This window comes from Cherax quadricarinatus, chromosome 35, assembly GCF_038502225.1.
Source record: "Cherax quadricarinatus isolate ZL_2023a chromosome 35, ASM3850222v1, whole genome shotgun sequence".
Taxonomy (NCBI): domain Eukaryota; kingdom Metazoa; phylum Arthropoda; class Malacostraca; order Decapoda; family Parastacidae; genus Cherax; species Cherax quadricarinatus.
Window position 1 is genome coordinate 23,437,803 of NC_091326.1, and position 18,367 is coordinate 23,456,169.

The window sequence follows — 18,367 nt, forward strand, 5'->3', positions numbered from 1 at the left end:
ATCTCAACAACCCCTCTTCAGCCCTCTCACTAATACTTTTATTAACTCCACACCTTCTCCTAATTTCCACACTCCGAATTTTCTGCATAATATTTACACCACACATTGCCCTTGGACAGGACATCTCCACTGCCTCCAACCATCTCCTTGCTGCTGCATTCACAACCCAAGCTTCACACCCATATAAGAGTGTTTCATACATTCCCTTCTTTGCCTCCATAGATAACGTTTTTTGACTCCACATATACCTCAACGCACCACTCACCTTTTTTCCCTCATCAATTCTATGATTAACTTCATCCTTCATAAATCCATCTGCTGACATGTCAACTCCCAAGTATCTGAAAACATTCACTTCTTCCATACTCCTCCTTCCCAATTTGATATCCAATTTTTCTTTATCTAAATCATTTGATACCCTCATCACCTTACTCTTTTCTATGTTCACTTTCAAATTTTTCACAGGCCTCCATAAACTAATTAAATCAGTTGTTTCCTTGAACAGCAATCAACATGCAGTGTGTTCATATCCTCTAAATCATTAGTCAAAATATGAAGAAACTGGTATGTCTTTTTTTTATATATATAAATTATCACCCCAGGTGAAAGTCTGATCCTGTCTGTGAGAGGGAAGTGATGCCATCACTTCTCCCTCCCTTCACTAGAGATGAGTGCATTGTTTATTAGATACCTAGTGGTGGTTTCCAGCCATTTTGTAAGTGTATGTAATGTAAAATATGAACAAAATATTAGAATATTGAAAAAGTTATCACAGCATGGTTTTGTGATATTGAACTGAGGATTTGTGAAGGGCTGTTGCAACCTTTCAATGGATTCATTTGTAGAGTGCATATTTTTTAAATTTCATGTTAAATGTTTTAATAGGAATTAGATGTGGAAATTAACATCCTGGTAAAAATCTTGAGTTATAGCACAAGTTTCTCTTGGAAAATAAGATTCAGTCAATGTATTTGTTGCTAAACAAGCCATTCCTTCAGTCTCTATGTAGGTTGTTATGTGGGATCCACTGTATTTTGATTCATGCTTTACCATTGTGTAAGTGCAATGCAGATCACAGAACAGGTGGGACTTGAACCCATGGCAAGAGAGTTCTAAAACTAGCAGGCCAATATGTTAACCACTTGGCTAGCTGGCTCTAATAATTATTATTATTATAATCAAGGGGAAGCGCTAAACCCGGAGGATTATACAGCGCCTGGGGGGGGATGTGGAAGGCATTCAGGCTTAATTCGGGGAACTGGTGCACAGATCCAATTCCCTAAATCAAGAGCCCCTCACCAACATCAAGGAACCTTCCTTGAGGGGTGGCTCTAATAAGATTCACCTGATGAGGTGCATTTATATACACCATAGGGAGGTTAGCATGGAGCCCCACTGTGACCACAAATGCTGGTTTTTACAAACAAATTGCACACTTGCCAAGGGTTAAAACCCCACCCGTTCCTTAATTTGTTTGCATTCGTGTTATTACAGTTTTATGAGTCACAATTGCAGTGCCTTTAGCCTGTGAAATAGCTTATGTGGGACCTCAGCATAGCACACTATATAAAAGGACAAGTTAATTCAGGCATCTGCAGAGTGAAAGAATTCCTAATTAGTTCAGCAGCTAAGAGGGTGAACCTGGAATTGATGGTAGTCCATTTTTTATTTTTAGGAATCCCTGAGAAATTTTCATTATTTGCATAAATCCGGGATGGTCACCTCAAAAATGGGTATACAGTAATGCTGTGTATCATTTTTGGCCAAAACTTCTGCTAATGTAAAGTTTTAGATGGTTCAGAATTTTTTTGTCTTGTTTTCCCTTCTGGGGAATAAATTTCCAATCTTTGCAAATTAATCAGAAAGATTTGCAATCGCCAAAAGTATAGAATCTCGTATTCGTAAATTTAATTTTCCAGGGATAAACAGATAAATGTGCTACAAAATAATATATCTCATGGACCTTATATTTTTTTTAAAAAATTTTAACACCAGCCATCTCCCACCAAGCTAGGGTGGCCCAATAGTTGTCTTGCTTGAAGTGCATGGACATAACAATTCAGATGACTTTCTGAACTGCAATATTCCCCACCTTTCTCAGATTACAGGCATGATACTTCTCGCCTCCAGGCCTTAAGTCTGACTAACCAATTTCCTTGAATCCCTTCATAAAGGTTACATTGCTCACAGTCCAAAACCATATCAAGCATAAAAATCATTTGTCTCCACTCAGTCTGATCTAACACACAAGCTTGCTGGATGCTCAACCCCTAGCACTCTTAACCTCCTTTACCCCTTCCTTCCAACTCTTCCTTTCTTACACCCTGTGTTAAAATTGTAACTATGTTACAGTTTATAACATTACTATATATATGTTATAATAAATGTTGTTTAAATGTTACTCTACATCTCATTTTATTTTCAGAAAGCTGTTCAGGACAGACAGCATAACTGTATTAGTTTGACTGCAACTGCAGAGAACTCATGAAATGCTCCAAACAATGAGTTTAGGCAATTATGGCATACTCAGTTATGTTCTGTTTTGTCATACAAGTTCTCTCAATCTACTCATTATCTACAGTGTCTAAAAATCTAAAGCAGGTAAGATCAGCACTGCTTTGAACAGATGATTCCCTATTTCTCTGAAGCAGGTCACTGACACTATTCTAGATATATTGTTTGGCACCTTATTGAGGTGAAGACTGTGTTGTGTGAAGATGCTGAAGTGATGCTACTTCAGGGTTCACAAATGTGTATACACAGAGGAGGTTTTTAGAACAGTGTGTCTTGAGATCAGTGTGGTGAACAAACATGCTTATGATATGGAAAGTCAAAAGGTGACAAATGCTTTTCCTTGCCATTGATGCACTATATGAATATGTCAGACCATCAGAACCTGGAAAAGATTCCCATAAAGAAGGAAGTCAAAGAGAGAAGCACTAAAATTAAGTATGTACCAACTTTGTACTCTAATTTACTCAGTCATACATTTGACCATTTGTACAGTATTGCCAAGGTCATGATTGCTGATACATGTAATGTGGCAGAAACTCTGACATTTGGAAAAAAGTTGCCTCATCACACTATCTTGACAGGTGAAAATCATGGAAACAAGAAATATGTAAAAGTAGTCCTCTTCAATGGGGGCTCCTTGGCATGGTGGAGAGGCTCTTGGTCTGAGGAATTAGTCCTTTTGGTCTCCTTTCTCAGACCGAACCTAATTACCCCACCAATCCTCCCTTCCCTACCCCACCCTCCTAATGCCCTCCCCCTTTTTTCCCCCTTTCCTCTCCTCTCCTCACCCTCCCCTTGTTTCCCGTCCCATTTGTAGTCTCTGGGGTCCTCCCCTCGGGCATTACGGTTTCTAGGTAGGGGGAAGTGTGCTGTGGTTCATCCCACTCCGTGGGGTCCCTCGGGGGTGGTGTGGTTTGCCATGGAATCTGAATTGTCTGAAGGTGCCCTGCTTCCTTCCCGGATTTACATGAAGTGAATGGGGTGCCCTACAGATAATGGGTGTATCTCCAGCAGCTGCCTGTCGGTTCTGAGAGGTGGCAGCCGAAGGAGGTATGCTTTGTGGCAGGTTTCCGACTGCCTTTCTTTTGTCCACTGAGATGGCTTGGTAGATGTGAGGCTGCTATCCAGGAGCACTGGTTTACTGGTGTGAAGGGTAGGGTATGGCACGGGTTCCACGCTGCATCGTCACTGCCTGTGGGCTCGAGGCCCTCTTGGATGAGGGAGTGAACTTCCGGCTCTTCCGTGCCTCCTAGTGACTGCCCCTCCACTGTCCCTCTTTTTTTTTCCTTTCCTTTTTTCTTTTTTTTTCTAAAAATAACAAGAAAGGAGATATCACAGAAGAAGCACCTTTATTATGGAATCTTCCCCTAATGAAACCCTCCATCCTCCCAGACCCCTTTCTGATCCCACACCCTGTTCTGACCTGGCTTCATTGTCGGTTCATTCTCTCGACTCTTCTCATACCCCTGTGCAGTGGACCCTCAATAATCGTAAGGCTCGAAAGTCGTAATTTTTGAAAATCGTAACATTATTTTCATCAAAACATTGACTTGCGAATCGTCGTTTGACTCGCAGATAGTCGTTTGTCTGGGATGTGTACACACAGCTCCGAGCCACCTCACACTCTATTCCCAGCCAGTGTGCCATTGTTTATCAGTGAATGAGGATGATCCCATGAGTTCATACAATACAATTCATAATATTCCATTCATTTTAGTGCTTGCAACTGCTAAATAAGTCACCATGGCTCCAAAGAAAGCTTCTAGTGCCAGCCCTTTGGTAAAGAATGTGAGAAACACATAATTTAAGAAAAAGTTTGTAGAAAAATATGAAGGTGGTGGTGGTAGAGTGGTAGCAGTTGTGACAGTGGTAGAGGGTGCTAGCAGTTGTGATAGTGGTAGTGGGTGGTAGTGATGGTAGTAGATTGTGGTAGTGATAGTGGTAGATGGTGGTAGAAGGTGGTAGTGATGGTGGTGGTAGTTATGCTAGTGGCAAAAGGTGGTTGTGATGGTGGTAGAGGGTGCCTTCTTCAGTGATTCAGTGATTCTACTAACTCCTCCAATGTTGTTGGAGTTATATAGGGCTACAGAAAACACCGCCGCCTCAGCTGCTGCTTCACCACCATTATGGACGGCTTTACTTTCAGTGGCCCTTATATACCCAACAACAACACAAAACAACACCTCTTGTGACATACATAATGACTTATTTGATTCATTCTAAAGTATTTTCCATGTTTCTATGTTATTAATATTGTTTATTATGTCATATTAGTTGAATTGTGATAGATAAATAAGCTGTATTATTATTATTATTATTATAATCAAGGGGGAAGCACTAAACCCGGAGGATTATACAGCGCCTGGGGGGGGGGGATGTGGAAGGCATTCAGGCTTAATTCGGGGAACTGGAGCACAGATCTAATTCCCTAAATCAAGAGCCCCTCACCAACATCAAGGAACCTTCCTTGAGGGGCAAATAAGCTGTAGAGTTGATATTAGTGTCATATTCTCCAACAATAAACTCGCCTCCCCTCCCTCTGCCCCTTCTGCCATACACCAACAAAAGTCTTCAGTAAAGGTAAGTGTGATGGTAAATGTTCATTTATACATTTTATTAGTGCTTTACATTTATTTGGCATTCTTTTCTGCATGTAAATCTATATTTAAGTTAGGGAAGTGACCCCTGAAGTGACCTAGAGTCCTTATGGAGGGGGATTCCCCTTCCAAACAATAACCTCTCTTCCCTCTCTCCTCACTGTCTTCCATTCATCAGCAACAGCCTTCAAAAAAGGTAACTGTCATGTTGAATGTTCATTCTTTTGTGCATGTAAATCTATCTTTAAGGTAAAAAAAAAAAATTGTTGTTGATTCTTCTGGGTGTCTGGAATGAATTAATTGGATTTACATTATTTCTTATGGGGAAAATGGATTCGAAAATCATCAATTTCGATAATAGTCACACTTCCAGGAACGGATTAAATACCAAAAACGGGGGACCACTGTACATCCATCCTGGCAAAGAAAGAACAAATCAAAGACGCTAATGCTGCAAAAGGGGTTGGAGGTGAGTGGCGAGGATGTGGAAGAATTGGTAGAGGACCACAGGGAATAGCTTACCACTGATGAGCTGCAAGAGCTTCAACTTGAACAGCAACAGACTGCAGCTGAGGAACTTGCTTCAGAGGAGGAAGAGGGAGTGAAGGAGGTGTCTTCTTCAGAGATTAAAGAGGTGTGTGCAATGTGGACTAGGGTGCAAGCTTTTGTACAGAAACACCACCCTGACAAAGCTGAAACAAGCCATATATACTGCAACATGTTTAGTGACAAAACCCTGTCCCACTTTAGGGAAATCTTAGAGATGCCAGAAACAGAGCACTCTGGACAGTTATTTTGTGAGACAGGGGTCCAGTGACTCTCAAGCTGGTCCTAGTGGCATTAACCCTTTCAGGGTCGACAGGCCCTCTCCCAGACTTGTTCTCAGGGTCAACAAATTTTCAAAAAAAAGAAAAAAATTATTTTTCTTATGAAAAGATAGAGAATCTTTTCCCGATCATAATGACACCAAAAGTATGAAATTTGATGGAAAACTTACAGAATTATGCTCTCGCGAAGTTAGCAGTCTCGACGATGTTTATGCATCGGCGATTTTGCCCACTTTAAGCCCTATTGTCAGCCAATTCCAGTGTACTAGTCAACAAAAATCATAACTATTTCGCTAGAACTCCATTTTTTCTATCGAATGAGTACAAGAAACCACCCATTTACTGATTTCAACTATCCAATACAGTGGTCAGAATTTAGCAATTTTGCCAATTTCACACAAATTTCAAAAGATGCCAATTTCCAAATAGGGACCAGAATAAACAAGAAAGACATTCCTGGCACTAAAATAACATTTCCTCTGTTCATTAGTCACATCCCCACGCCCCTCTTACATTCATTTGCTTTCCACTTTGAATTTTTCTCACAAAAAATAGAAGATTTACTGTTATGCAGACTACTGCATTAGTGTAGAAATGGTATAAATAATATCAACGCACTTGTGAAAGAATATTAGACTCACCAGTTGACGTGTATTGGACGCATAGCATGATTTGTTTACTTTTGAACTTTGGCAAAAATCGAAGATTTCTGCTACTTTGAGTTCAATTTCAAGGTACTTTTCATTGTAAAACCAATCAAAATCGTCTCAATTTCTGTAATATGTCTTCCATTCTATAAAATGAGACCAGGAAAACTAGAATACCATCATAAATACCATACGAAAATACAGTGCAAAGTCGCTGTTTTAAACCAAAAACACTGTCAAAGTTTTTTTTTTTCTCATTACACACTGTGTGCTGCAGGATTATTTTTATACTGCACACACTGACCACATAGACCCATTCTTTCATATGTAGGACTACCAGCTTTCTCTCACTAGATTTGAGGGCGCTAGAATTTAGGCGTACTAGTACATCAAAAACCCTGGTGCGTAAGCCGTACTGGTATGTCAGAAACCCTGAAAGGGTTAAAAGACAAAGAAGGGAAGTAACCCCAGAGAAGGCTTTGCTACCTAAAGTCTTCATGGAGGGGGATTCCCCTTCCAAACACTAACTCCTCCCTCTTTCCTCCTCCCTATCTTCCAGAAGCCAGCATTAGCAACTTCAATAAAGGTATGTAATACATAATTGTAAAAAAATTATTTTTTTTTTGTGAATGTTTTTGTTTGGAACGAATTAATTGTATTTCCATTAATTCTCATGGGAAATATTAATTTGGTTATCAGGAACGGATTACAGCCGATAACTGGGGGTCCACTGTATAACATCTTAGCCCAAGCCCACTCCTTAGGCCTCCGCAGTAATCTACCAAACTTCATCGCTGCTTTCTTGTCCAATAGACATTTTCAAGTCCATATTGGCGCCTCACTTTCCTCGGACTTTGTACAAGCTGAGGGAGTTCCACGAGGTTGTGTCCTCAGCACTTCTCTTTTTCTCTTAGCTATAAATGACTTCTTTTCCGTTCTTCCTTCGCATATTTGGTCATCGCTTTATGTTGCTGACTTCGCTCTAGCTTACTTGGGAGCTGACTGTTGATTATTAGCAGCCCCTCTTCAGGTTGTGATAGTCAGAGTCTCCCATTGGACCACTTCTCACAGCTTTCAATTTTCTAGTACTAAAACCCAGTTCATTACCTTCACTAGACGTTCTCTTATTCCGAATACTCCCTTGTACTTACACGGTTCATGTACATATTCCAACATGTGATACGGTCAAGTTTCTGGGCCTGCTCTTTGATCGCCAGCTGATGTGGAGACCACACATTTCTTCTTTAAAGACAACTTGCCATGGTCGGCTAAATCTCCTTAAAGTTCTCGCTCATCGTTCATGGGGAGCAGATCATCGCATTCTTCTCCGTTTGCATTCCACCCTAGTCTTGTCCAAGCTGGATTATGGTGACCAAATCTATTCTGTGGCCTCTCCCACAACTCTGTCTGAGTTAGATCCCATTCATCACCAAGGTCTCCGTTTGTGCCTTGGTGCCTTACGTTCATCCCCTGTCGAGAGCCTCTATGCAGAAGCAAATATTCCATCCTTGTCCAATCGCCATGATGCTCATTGCCTTTACTATTATGTTCAATCTCATGACCTCCACAATCCTTCCGTATATAGGATGGTCACTGATGTGACCATCACTTTCCTCAGACTTTGTACAAACCGAGGGAGTTCCACGAGGTTGTGCCCTCAGCACTTCTCTTTTTCTCTTGGCTATAAATAACTTCTTTTCCGTTCTTCCTTCGCATATTTGGTCATCACTTTATGTTGATGACTTCGCTATAGCTTACTTGGGCACTGCCTGTTGATTATTAGCAGCCTCTCTTCAGGTTGTGATAGACCAAGTCTCCCATTGGACCACTTCTCACGACTTTCAATTTTCTAGTAATAAAACCCAGTTCATTACCTTCACTAGACGTCCTCTTATTCCGGATACTTCCTTGTACTTACACGGTTCACGTATTCCAATATGTGATACAGTCAAATTTCTGGGCCTGCTTTTTGATCGCCAGCTGATGTGGAGACCACACATTTCTTCTTTAAAGACAACTTGCCATGGTTGGCTAAATCTCCTTAAAGTTCTCGCTCACTCACTCATCGTTCATGGGGAGCAGATCTTCGCACTCTCCTCCGTTTGCATTCCACTCTAGTCTTGTCCAAGCTGGATTATGGTGACCAAATCTATTCTGCAGCCTCTCCCACAACTCTGAGTTAGATCCCATTCATCACCAAGGTCTCCGTTTGTGCCTTGGTGCCTTACGTTCATCCCCTGTTGAGAGCCTCTATGCAGAAGCAAATATTCCATCTTTGTCCGATTGCCGTGATGCTCATTGCTTTTGCTATTATGTTCGATCTCATGACCTCCACAATCCTTCCATATATAGGATGGTCACTGATATTAGTAGACGTTCTTTATTTGTTTGTTGCCCCTGCTTATTCCGTCCCTTTTCTCTCTGCCTCCATTCGCTCTTGTCTGTTCATGTAGCATCTCACTTTTTCCTGCCCACTTGGGAAGTTCCAGCTGTTGGAGTCTGTTCTTTCCCACTGCCATGCACAAAAGCCCAACTCCCTACAGAGGCTTCCTGCTCTCTTTTTCTTGACCACTTCCGCTCTCTTCTTGTGCCATCACAGTGTACAGTGGACCCTCGACCAACGATATTAATCCATTCCTGAGAGCTCATCGTCAGTCGAAATTATCGTTAGTCGAGTTAATTTTCCCCATAAGAAATAGTGGAAATCAAATTAATCCGTTCCTGACACCCCAAAGTATTGAAAAAACAAAAATTTTACCACATGAAATATTAATTTTAATACACACAAACTGAAGAATACATGTACAATTACATGACACTTACCTTTATTGAAGATCTGGTGAGGATTGATGGGATGGGAGGAGGGGAGAGTGTGGATGGTGTTAGTGTTTAGAAGGGGAATCCCCTTCCATTAGGACTTGAGGTGTCAAGTCCTTTTCTGGGGTTACTTCCCTTCTTCTTTTAATGCCACTAGGACCAGCTTAAGAGTCACTGGACCTCTGTCGCACAACATATCTGTCCATAGAGCTCTGTACCTCCTGTTCCTTTAAGATTTGTCTAAAATGGGCCATAACGTTGTCATTGTAATAGTCACCAGCACGGCTTGCAAAAGCTGTGTTAGGGTGATTTTCATCCATAAAGGTTTGCAGTTCAACCCACTTTGCACACATTTCCTTAATCTTTGAAGTAGGCACAATGGATTCCACAACTGGCATAGGCATCTCAGGGTTAGCCCCAAACCCTTGAAAATCTTTCTTAATTTCCACACTAATTCTCACCCCTTTTACCACAGGGTTGGCAATTGAAGCTTTCTTGGGGCCCATGGTAACTTATTTTGCAGGTGCAATCACTAAAAACGCTGTGATAATATGAAATGTTCCAATTGTATGTTTGGATGCGACCGCGGTGGCTGAATTGTAAACACTGGCACCCACGGGACAAGTGAGGCGCACTCAGGCCACACATGGATGCGTCTCGAACGGAACAAATCGCGTTGGTCGAGTTTTTTAGCGCTAGTCGAGGCAAAATTTTTGCATTAAAATGTATCGCTAGTCGGATTTAAAGTTATACGATGCCATCATTGGTCGAGGGTCCACTGTACAATGATGGTTCTACATCTGATGGCGTCGGATTCACAGCAGTATTTCTGGACAGTGTCGTGCGAGGACATTTATTATTTTCAGCAAGCATTTTTACGGCTGAATTGTATGCCATTCTTGTAGCACTTATCAGTATAGCATCTATGCCTGTGTCACCATTTGTGGTCGTTTCAGACTCCCTTAGTGCTTTACAGGCTATACAAAAATTTGATACACCTCACCCCCTAGTTCTTCATATCCAACTTTGGCTGCGCCGTATCTCTAGCAAACACTAGATACTGTTTTTTGCTGGGTCCCTGGTCATGTTGACATACAGGGCAATGAACAGGCAGACACTGCTTCACGGTCAGCATTACATGACCTCCCAGTTTCGTATAGAGGTGTTCCATTCGCAGACTATTTTGCTGAAATTGTTACCCACCTTCGCACCCGTTGGCAACAGCGTTGGTCTGATCTGCTCCATAACAAACTCCATTCTATTAAACCGAGTATAGGTTTCTCGCCGTCGTCTTGTCATCAGTGTCAGGGTTGGGAGACTACTCTCTCCCGTCTTCGCATCAGCCACACTTTTCTTACTCATGGGTATCTCATGGAGAGGTGCCCTGTTCCTCTGTGAGAATTGTCACGTTCCAGTATCTGTTAGCCACATTCTGTTGGACTGTCTACTCGATCAACGAGCACTCAGAATTTACCTGCAAGATCATCTCTGCTCTGCTGCCCTTTCTTTACCTTTCCTTCTTGCTGATGGACCCTCCTTTAATCCAGACTCTCTCATTGACTTTGACAGCGACTGATTTGCTACACAAACTCTGATGACGATGCCTCTAGCACTCTCCTCCATCCTTTCTACCTAAATCTCTTGCTACCCTCTACCCCCTGCACTATCCACTGCCCTGCTGCACTCCATACCCTAATAATCATCCCTCTCCCTCTTGCCACCTATTTTCCCTGCATCCTTCCCTGCCCTGTTGCGCTCTATAACCCTTCCGGTTAGTGCTTCTTTTGATTATAATAATAATCAAGGCTTACCAAAAACCTACTTGCATAAATGGTCCATACAGTAGGGCCCCATTTTGTGGCATTACGCTAATACGGACATTTAAAATTATGACAAAGTCGCTATACGGCTCCTCCCACCTGACTCCCCAATATGGTCACCGTGCACCACCTGGTTTGTTTATACTCTCCATGAGCTCCACGTCTCTCCATCATGTCTGGAAATTTTCCAAAATTTTAAGTGTTTTAAAGTTATTGCGTATTTTAAATACAGTGGACCCCAAGTTCACTGAAATAATGTAAATCCAATTAATCCATTCCAGACACCCAAAAGTATTAACAAAAATTATTTTTTATAGATTAAATATAGATTTACATATAGAAAAGAATGAGAAATTGAGTATAAAACAATAATATCACACTTACCTTTATTGAAAATTCTTTTTGGTGTATGTAAGATGGGGGGAGGGGAGAGGGTTAGGGTGATGTTCCTCCACAAATGTTTGCACCTCACTCCAATTTGCACAAATGTCCTTAATCTTTGAAGAAGGCACCTTTTTCCCTCTCTCTTCTTCTCTGAAGCAATTTTCTCAGCTGGTGTACATAAGAACATAAGAAAACAGGAACACTGCAGCAGGCCTATTGGACCATACTAGGCAGGTCCTTCACAAACCATCCCACTAACAGACTCGTATTTGCCCAACCCAATTTTCAGTGCTTCCCATGCAACAAGCTTTGATAATTCTAATCACTCATGCACAAGTCCCACTCAAATTAAATCATGTGTGTGGGGAAATGCCCTGGCTGGTGTGAGTGGGGAAGTACCCTGGCTGGTGTACATAAGAAAACAGGAACACTGCAGCAGGCCTATTGGACCATACTAGGCAGGTCCTTCACAAACCATCCCACTAACAGACTCGTATTTGCCCAACCCAATTTTCAGTGCTTCCCATGCAACAAGCTTTGATAATTCTAATCACTCATGCACAAGTCCCACTCAAATCAAATCATGTGTGTGGGGAAATGCCCTGGCTGGTGTACATAAGAAAGCAGGAACACTGCAGCAGACCTATTGCCCCATACTAGGCAGGTCCTTCACAAACCACCCCACTAACAGAATCATATTTGCCCAACCCAATTTTCAATGCTTCCCAAGCAATAAGCTTTGATAATTCTATTCACTCATGTGCAAGTCCCACTCAAATAAAATCGTGTGTGTGTGGGGAAGTACCCTGTCTAGTGTGTGGGGAAGTACCCTGGCTGGTGTGTGGGAAAATGCCATGGCTGGTGTGTTTGGGGAAGTACCCAGGCTGATATGTTCTTTCTTGAATTCTCCTTCTTTACCAAAGGGCTGGCACTAGGAGCTTTTTTTTGGCCCATGGTGGCTTATTTAGCAGTTGCAAGCACTAAAACGAATTGAATACAGTGGACCCCCGCATAACGATATTATTTCAATCCAGAAGTCTGTTTGGGTGCCGTTATAGACCGAATTTGTTCCCATAAGAAATATTGTGAATTAGATTAGTCCATTTCAGACCCCTAAAAATACACCTACAAAAGCACTTACAAAAATAAACTTACATAATTGGTCGAGTTGGGAGCTGATCGTTATCCGGGGGTCCACTGTATATTCGAAATGTATGAATGCGTGGGATCGTGCTCACTGGCTGATAAACAATGACACACTGACTGTAAATGGTCAGGCTGCTCGGACGCATTCAGGATGAATGACTATTACCAAGCTAAATGATGATCACCGAGCCAATATTTTGACAAAAAAAAAGTTACTATTTTCGAATATTACGAAATCCAGGGGTCCACTGAATATACTATATTTTTTTTCATGTCGGCCATTTCCCACTGTGGCAGGGTGACCCAAAAAGAAAAAAAACTTTCATCATTCATTATGTACTTTGATAGCAGAGAGTGTCCATAAATGGGGTTAAATCCAAGTGGGGATCAGTAACAAGTGGCGTTCCACAGGGATCAGTCTTGGGCCCGTTGTTGTTTATAATATATATCAATGATCTTGATGAAGGAATTACTAGTGATATGAGCAAATTTGCTGATGACACGAAGATAGGTAGGATAATTGATTCAAACGTAGATGTTATGGAACTTCAGGAGGATTTAGACAAACTCCACTCTTGGTCAGAAAAGTGGCAGATGCAGTTCAATGTAGATAAATGCAAGGTTCTGAAGCTCGGGAGTGTCCATAACCCTAGCACTTATAAGTTAAATAATGTAGAACTTAACCATACAGACTGCGAAAAGGACTTGGGGGTTATGGTAAGCAGCAACCTTAAACCAAGACAGCAATGCCTAAGTGTTTACCTGGAGAGAGAGAGAGAGTTCCGGGGGTCAACGCCCCCGCGGCCCGGTCTGAGACCAGGCCAGTGTACGTAATAAGGCAAATAGATTACTGGGATTTATATCAAGAAGTGTAAGCAACAGAAGTCCAGAGGTCATACTGCAGCTTTATACATCATTAGTAAGGCCTCACCTAGATTATGCAGCTCAATTCTGGTCTCCATATTACAGAATGGACATAAATTCGTTAGAAAACATTCAGCGTAGGATGACTAAATTAATACATAGCATTAGAAATCTTCCTTATGAAGAAAGATTGAAGACTCTTAAGTTACATTCACTTGTTAGACGAAGAATGAGGGGAGACCTGATCGAAGTGTATAAGTGGAAGATAGGTATTAATAAAGGGGATATTAACAAGGTCTTGAGGATATCTCTCCAAGAGAGAACCCGCAGTAATGGATTTAAATTAGATAAGTTTAGATTTAGAAAGGACATAGGAAAGTATTGGTTTGGAAATAGGGTAGTAGATGAGTGGAACAGTCTACCTAGTTGGGTTATTGAGGCTAGGACTTTGGGTAGTTTCAAATTTAGGTTGGATAAATACATGAGTGGGATGGGTTGGATTTGAGTGGGACTTGCACATCAGAGCTTATTTCTTGGGTAGCATTGAAAATTGGGTTGGTCAAATGTTTGTTAGTGGGATGAATTGTAAAGGACCTGCCTAGTATGGGCCAACAGGCCTGCTGCAGTGTTCCTCCTTTCTTATTTTATGTTCTTATGTGTACAGTAAGGCCCCGCTTTACGGCGTTTTGCCTTACGGCGTTCTGCTAATACGGCAATGTCAAATTATGACCAAAATTTGCTATACGGCAAGCGGTCTTTCAAATACGGCGCCCCCACCCGGTTTGCTTACATTTTCTGTGACCTCATCTATTTTGTCAGGAAACTTTCCAAAATTTCAAGTGTTTTAAAGCTACTGCATATTTTATATGTACTCTGATAATTATACTTAAGTGTACCTGTACCTAAATATTCTTACACACTGTGCTGGTGTGCAGGTACACATTAAAATCGCTAAGTCTCTCTCTACTCATGACGCCAATACTACGTAATAATAATCACTCTTGGGCACACTAAATGTCTTACTTTACATCAATATAGGCATTTTCATTAATCCATCTATGATATTTTCTTCAAAATTATATATGAAACCTATTACATAGCATATAAACATGATACATACACTCACAGAATAAAAATTGACGTAAATATGAGATTTGTTTACAAAGCAGCTGTATAGGTAGTGTCGGAAGAATTACGTTTTCTCTAGTCAAACTGGGGGATACCTTTAGAAAAATATTCTTTTTGTATGCCTTTACTCTATATATAGCAATACACAACCCTTGTGGGTTTAGTGCTTTTTATAATAAATATGAAATATGTTGATGAAAATAGGGAAGCTGTGATTTCGTGTATAGGGCAAGGAGGAATAACATCTTCTAGGAGTGAGGAAGAGCCAGTTGTGAGTGTGGGGGAAGTTTGTCAGGCAGTAGGTAAAATAAAAGGGGGTAAGGCAGCTGGGATTGATGGGATAAAGATAAAAATGTTAAAAGTAGGTGGGGATATAGTTTTGGAGTGGTTGGTGCTATTATTTAATAAATGTATGGAAGAGGGTAAGGTACCTAGGGATTGGCAGAGAGCATGCATAGTTCCTTTGTATAAAGGCAAAGGGGACAAAAGAGAGTGCAAAAATTATAGGGGGATAAGTCTGTTGAGTAAGATGAAGAATAGGATAGCAGATGAACAAGGAGGCTTTAGGAAAGGTAGGGGGTGTGTGGACCAGGTGTTTACAGTGAAACATATAAGTGAACAGTATTTAGATAAGGCTAAAGAGGTTTTTGTTGCATTTATGGATTTGGAAAAGGTGTATGACAGGGTGGATAGGGGGGCAATGTGGCAGATGTTGCAGATGTATGGTATAGGAGGTAGGTTACTGAAAGCAGTGAAGAGCTTTTACGAGGATAGTGAGGCTCAAGTTAGAGTGTGTAGGAAAGAGGGAGATTATTTCCCAGTAAAAGTAGGCCTTAGACAAGGATGTGTAATGCCACCGTGGTTGTTCAATATATGTGTATTTATAGATGGGGTTGTAAGAGAAGTAAATGTGAGGGTCTTGGCAAGAGGTGTGGAGTTAAAAGATAAAGAATCACACATAAATTGGGAGTTGTCACAGTTGCTCTTTGCTGATGACACTGGGCTCTTGGGTGATTCTGAAGAGAAGTTGCAGAGGTTGGTGGATGAATTTGGTAGGGTATGTAAAAGAAGAAAATTGAAAGTGAATACAGGAAAGAGTAAGGTTATGAGGATAACAAAAAGATTAGGTGATGAAAGATTGGATATCAGATTGGAGGGAGAGAGTATGGAGGAGGTGTATGTATTCAGATATTTGGGAGTGGACGTGTCAGCGGATGGGTCTATGAAAGATGAGGTGAATCATAGAATTGATGAGGGGAAAAGGGTGAGTGGTGCACTTAGGAGTCTGTGGAGACAAAGAACTTTGTTCTTGGAAGCAAAGAGGGGAATGTATGAGAGTATAGTTTTACCAACGCTCTTATATGGGTGTGAAGCATGGGTGGTGAATGTTGCAGCGAGGAGAAGGCTGGAGGCAGTGGAGATGTCATGTTTGAGGGCAATGTGCGGTGTGAATATAATGCAGAGAATTCGTAGTTTGGAAGTTAGGAGGAGGTGCGGGATTGCCAAAACTGTTGTCCAGAGGGCTGAGGAAGGGTTGTTGATGTGGTTCGGACATGTAGAGAGAATGGAGCGAAACGGAATGACTTCAAGAGTGTATCAGTCTGTAGTGGAAGGAAGGCGGGGTAGGGGTCAGCCTAGGAAAGGTTGGAGGGAGGGGGTAAAGAAGGTTTTGTGTGCGAGGGGCTTGGACTTCCTAATAAGTACTACTCACTTCTCTCCCTACATTAAGATTACAAATACTTTAAGATAAGTAATGAATGTACTGAAAATGTATTTTACTTTGTGTTTTTAATGCCTGGTTCTATTACTAAGTTAATATAATTTAGTGTAAACTTGTTGTCTGGCATTTATATGCATTTATAAATGGAAAAAAATGGCATTTAGCCTTCCGGCGATGTCTGCTTTCCAGCGACAGCCTGGAACCTAACCCGCCGTATAAGTGGGGCTCTACTGTACCTGTATCTAAATAAACTTACACACTGTGCTGGAGTGCAGGTACACATTAACCCTTAAATAGTCCAAATGTATATATACGTTTCCTTTGTCATTCATTCAACATTGGCACGATAGGCCTGAGTCACCTAGACATGAGAGAATGGGTGTGCGCACTCAAATGTGTGCCATATGAAAAAAATTGGGGATGCCTGGGTAACACGTGCTCTTTTTTCCTATAATTTTTTTTTTCTCAAAAAATTTGGGGCACTGTGCAGGTGAATGTATATATACGTTTGGACCATTCAAGGGCTAAACTCACCAAAAATGTCCCTCTAGTCTTGATGCCATATTAATAATAATGATTATAATACACAATAATCACTTCGGCACATTAAATGTCTTATTTTACGTTAATATAGGCATTTTCATTAATCTATCTATGATATTTTCTTCAAAATTTTATAAGAAACACATTACTTAGCATATAACCACAATACAGACACCTACAGTAGAAAAAATCACATAAAAATGAGATGTAGCCAGGCAGAGGGAAAAAATTCTGTTTTCTCTAGTCCAACACCACAGAAAATGTTCATCAATGTATGTTTGATCCAGTGACTCCCCATATTCATTTGGAATTGTTTACAATTCTTGGCATAACTTGACTTAAGAAATCGTAATGACACGATTGCAAATAAACCATACCCCCGGCCGGGATTGAACCCGCGGTCATAGAGTCTCAAAACTCCAGCCCGTCGCGCTAGCCACTAGACCAGCTAGCCACAATAAGATTCATCCAACTAGGTATATTTCTACACCATAGGAAAGTTAGCACAGGCACCTCTGTGACCACAAATGCAAGTTTTTACAGACGAATCTCCAGCTAGCGTGGCCGTGACGAACTCTAGCTCAAGTCCCTTCACTGCCGTCAACATGACTTAAGAAATCGTAATGACACGATTGCAAATAAACCATACCCCCGGCCGGGATTGAACCCGCGGTCATAGAGTCTCAAAACTCCAGCCCGTCGCGCTAGCCACTAGACCAGCTAGCCACAATAAGATTCATCCAACTAGGTATATTTCTACACCATAGGAAAGTTAGCACAGGCACCTCTGTGACCACAAATGCAAGTTTTTACAGACGAATCTCCAGCTAGCGTGGCCGTGACGAACTCTAGCTCAAGTCCCTTCACTGCCGTCACTGACGGCAGTGAAGGGACTTGAGCTAGAGTTCGTCACGGCCACGCTAGCTGGAGATTCGTCTGTAAAAACTTGCATTTGTGGTCACAGAGGTGCCTGTGCTAACTTTCCTATGGTGTAGAAATATACCTAGTTGGATGAATCTTATTGTGGCTAGCTGGTCTAGTGGCTAGCGCGACGGGCTGGAGTTTTGAGACTCTATGACCGCGGGTTCAATCCCGGCCGGGGGTATGGTTTATTTGCAATCGTGTCATTACGATTTCTTAAGTCATGTTGACGGCAGTGAAGGGACTTGAGCTAGAGTTCGTCACGGCCACGCTAGCTGGAGATTCGTCTGTAAAAACTTGCATTTGTGGTCACAGAGGTGCCTGTGCTAACTTTCCTATGGTGTAGAAATATACCTAGTTGGATGAATCTTATTGTGGCTAGCTGGTCTAGTGGCTAGCGCGACGGGCTGGAGTTTTGAGACTCTATGACCGCGGGTTC

General features: G+C 41.5%; 1 protein-coding gene across 5 annotated transcripts in view; it reads left to right on the top strand.

The window, feature by feature from the left end:
• The window catches only part of LOC128695087 (DNA-binding protein K10), a 78,321-nt gene extending 60,920 nt beyond the window's left edge, over positions 1–17,401 (top strand). For all 5 annotated transcript variants that reach the window (XM_070091449.1, XM_070091450.1, XM_070091447.1 and 2 more), the window contains one exon: positions 2,426–17,401. In XM_070091449.1, the coding sequence (XP_069947550.1) occupies positions 14,926–16,494 (1,569 nt within the window). In that variant the 5' untranslated portion in view covers positions 2,426–14,925 and the 3' untranslated portion in view covers positions 16,495–17,401. The remainder of the gene's footprint in view (positions 1–2,425) is intronic.
• The last annotated feature ends 966 nt before the right edge of the window (positions 17,402–18,367 follow it).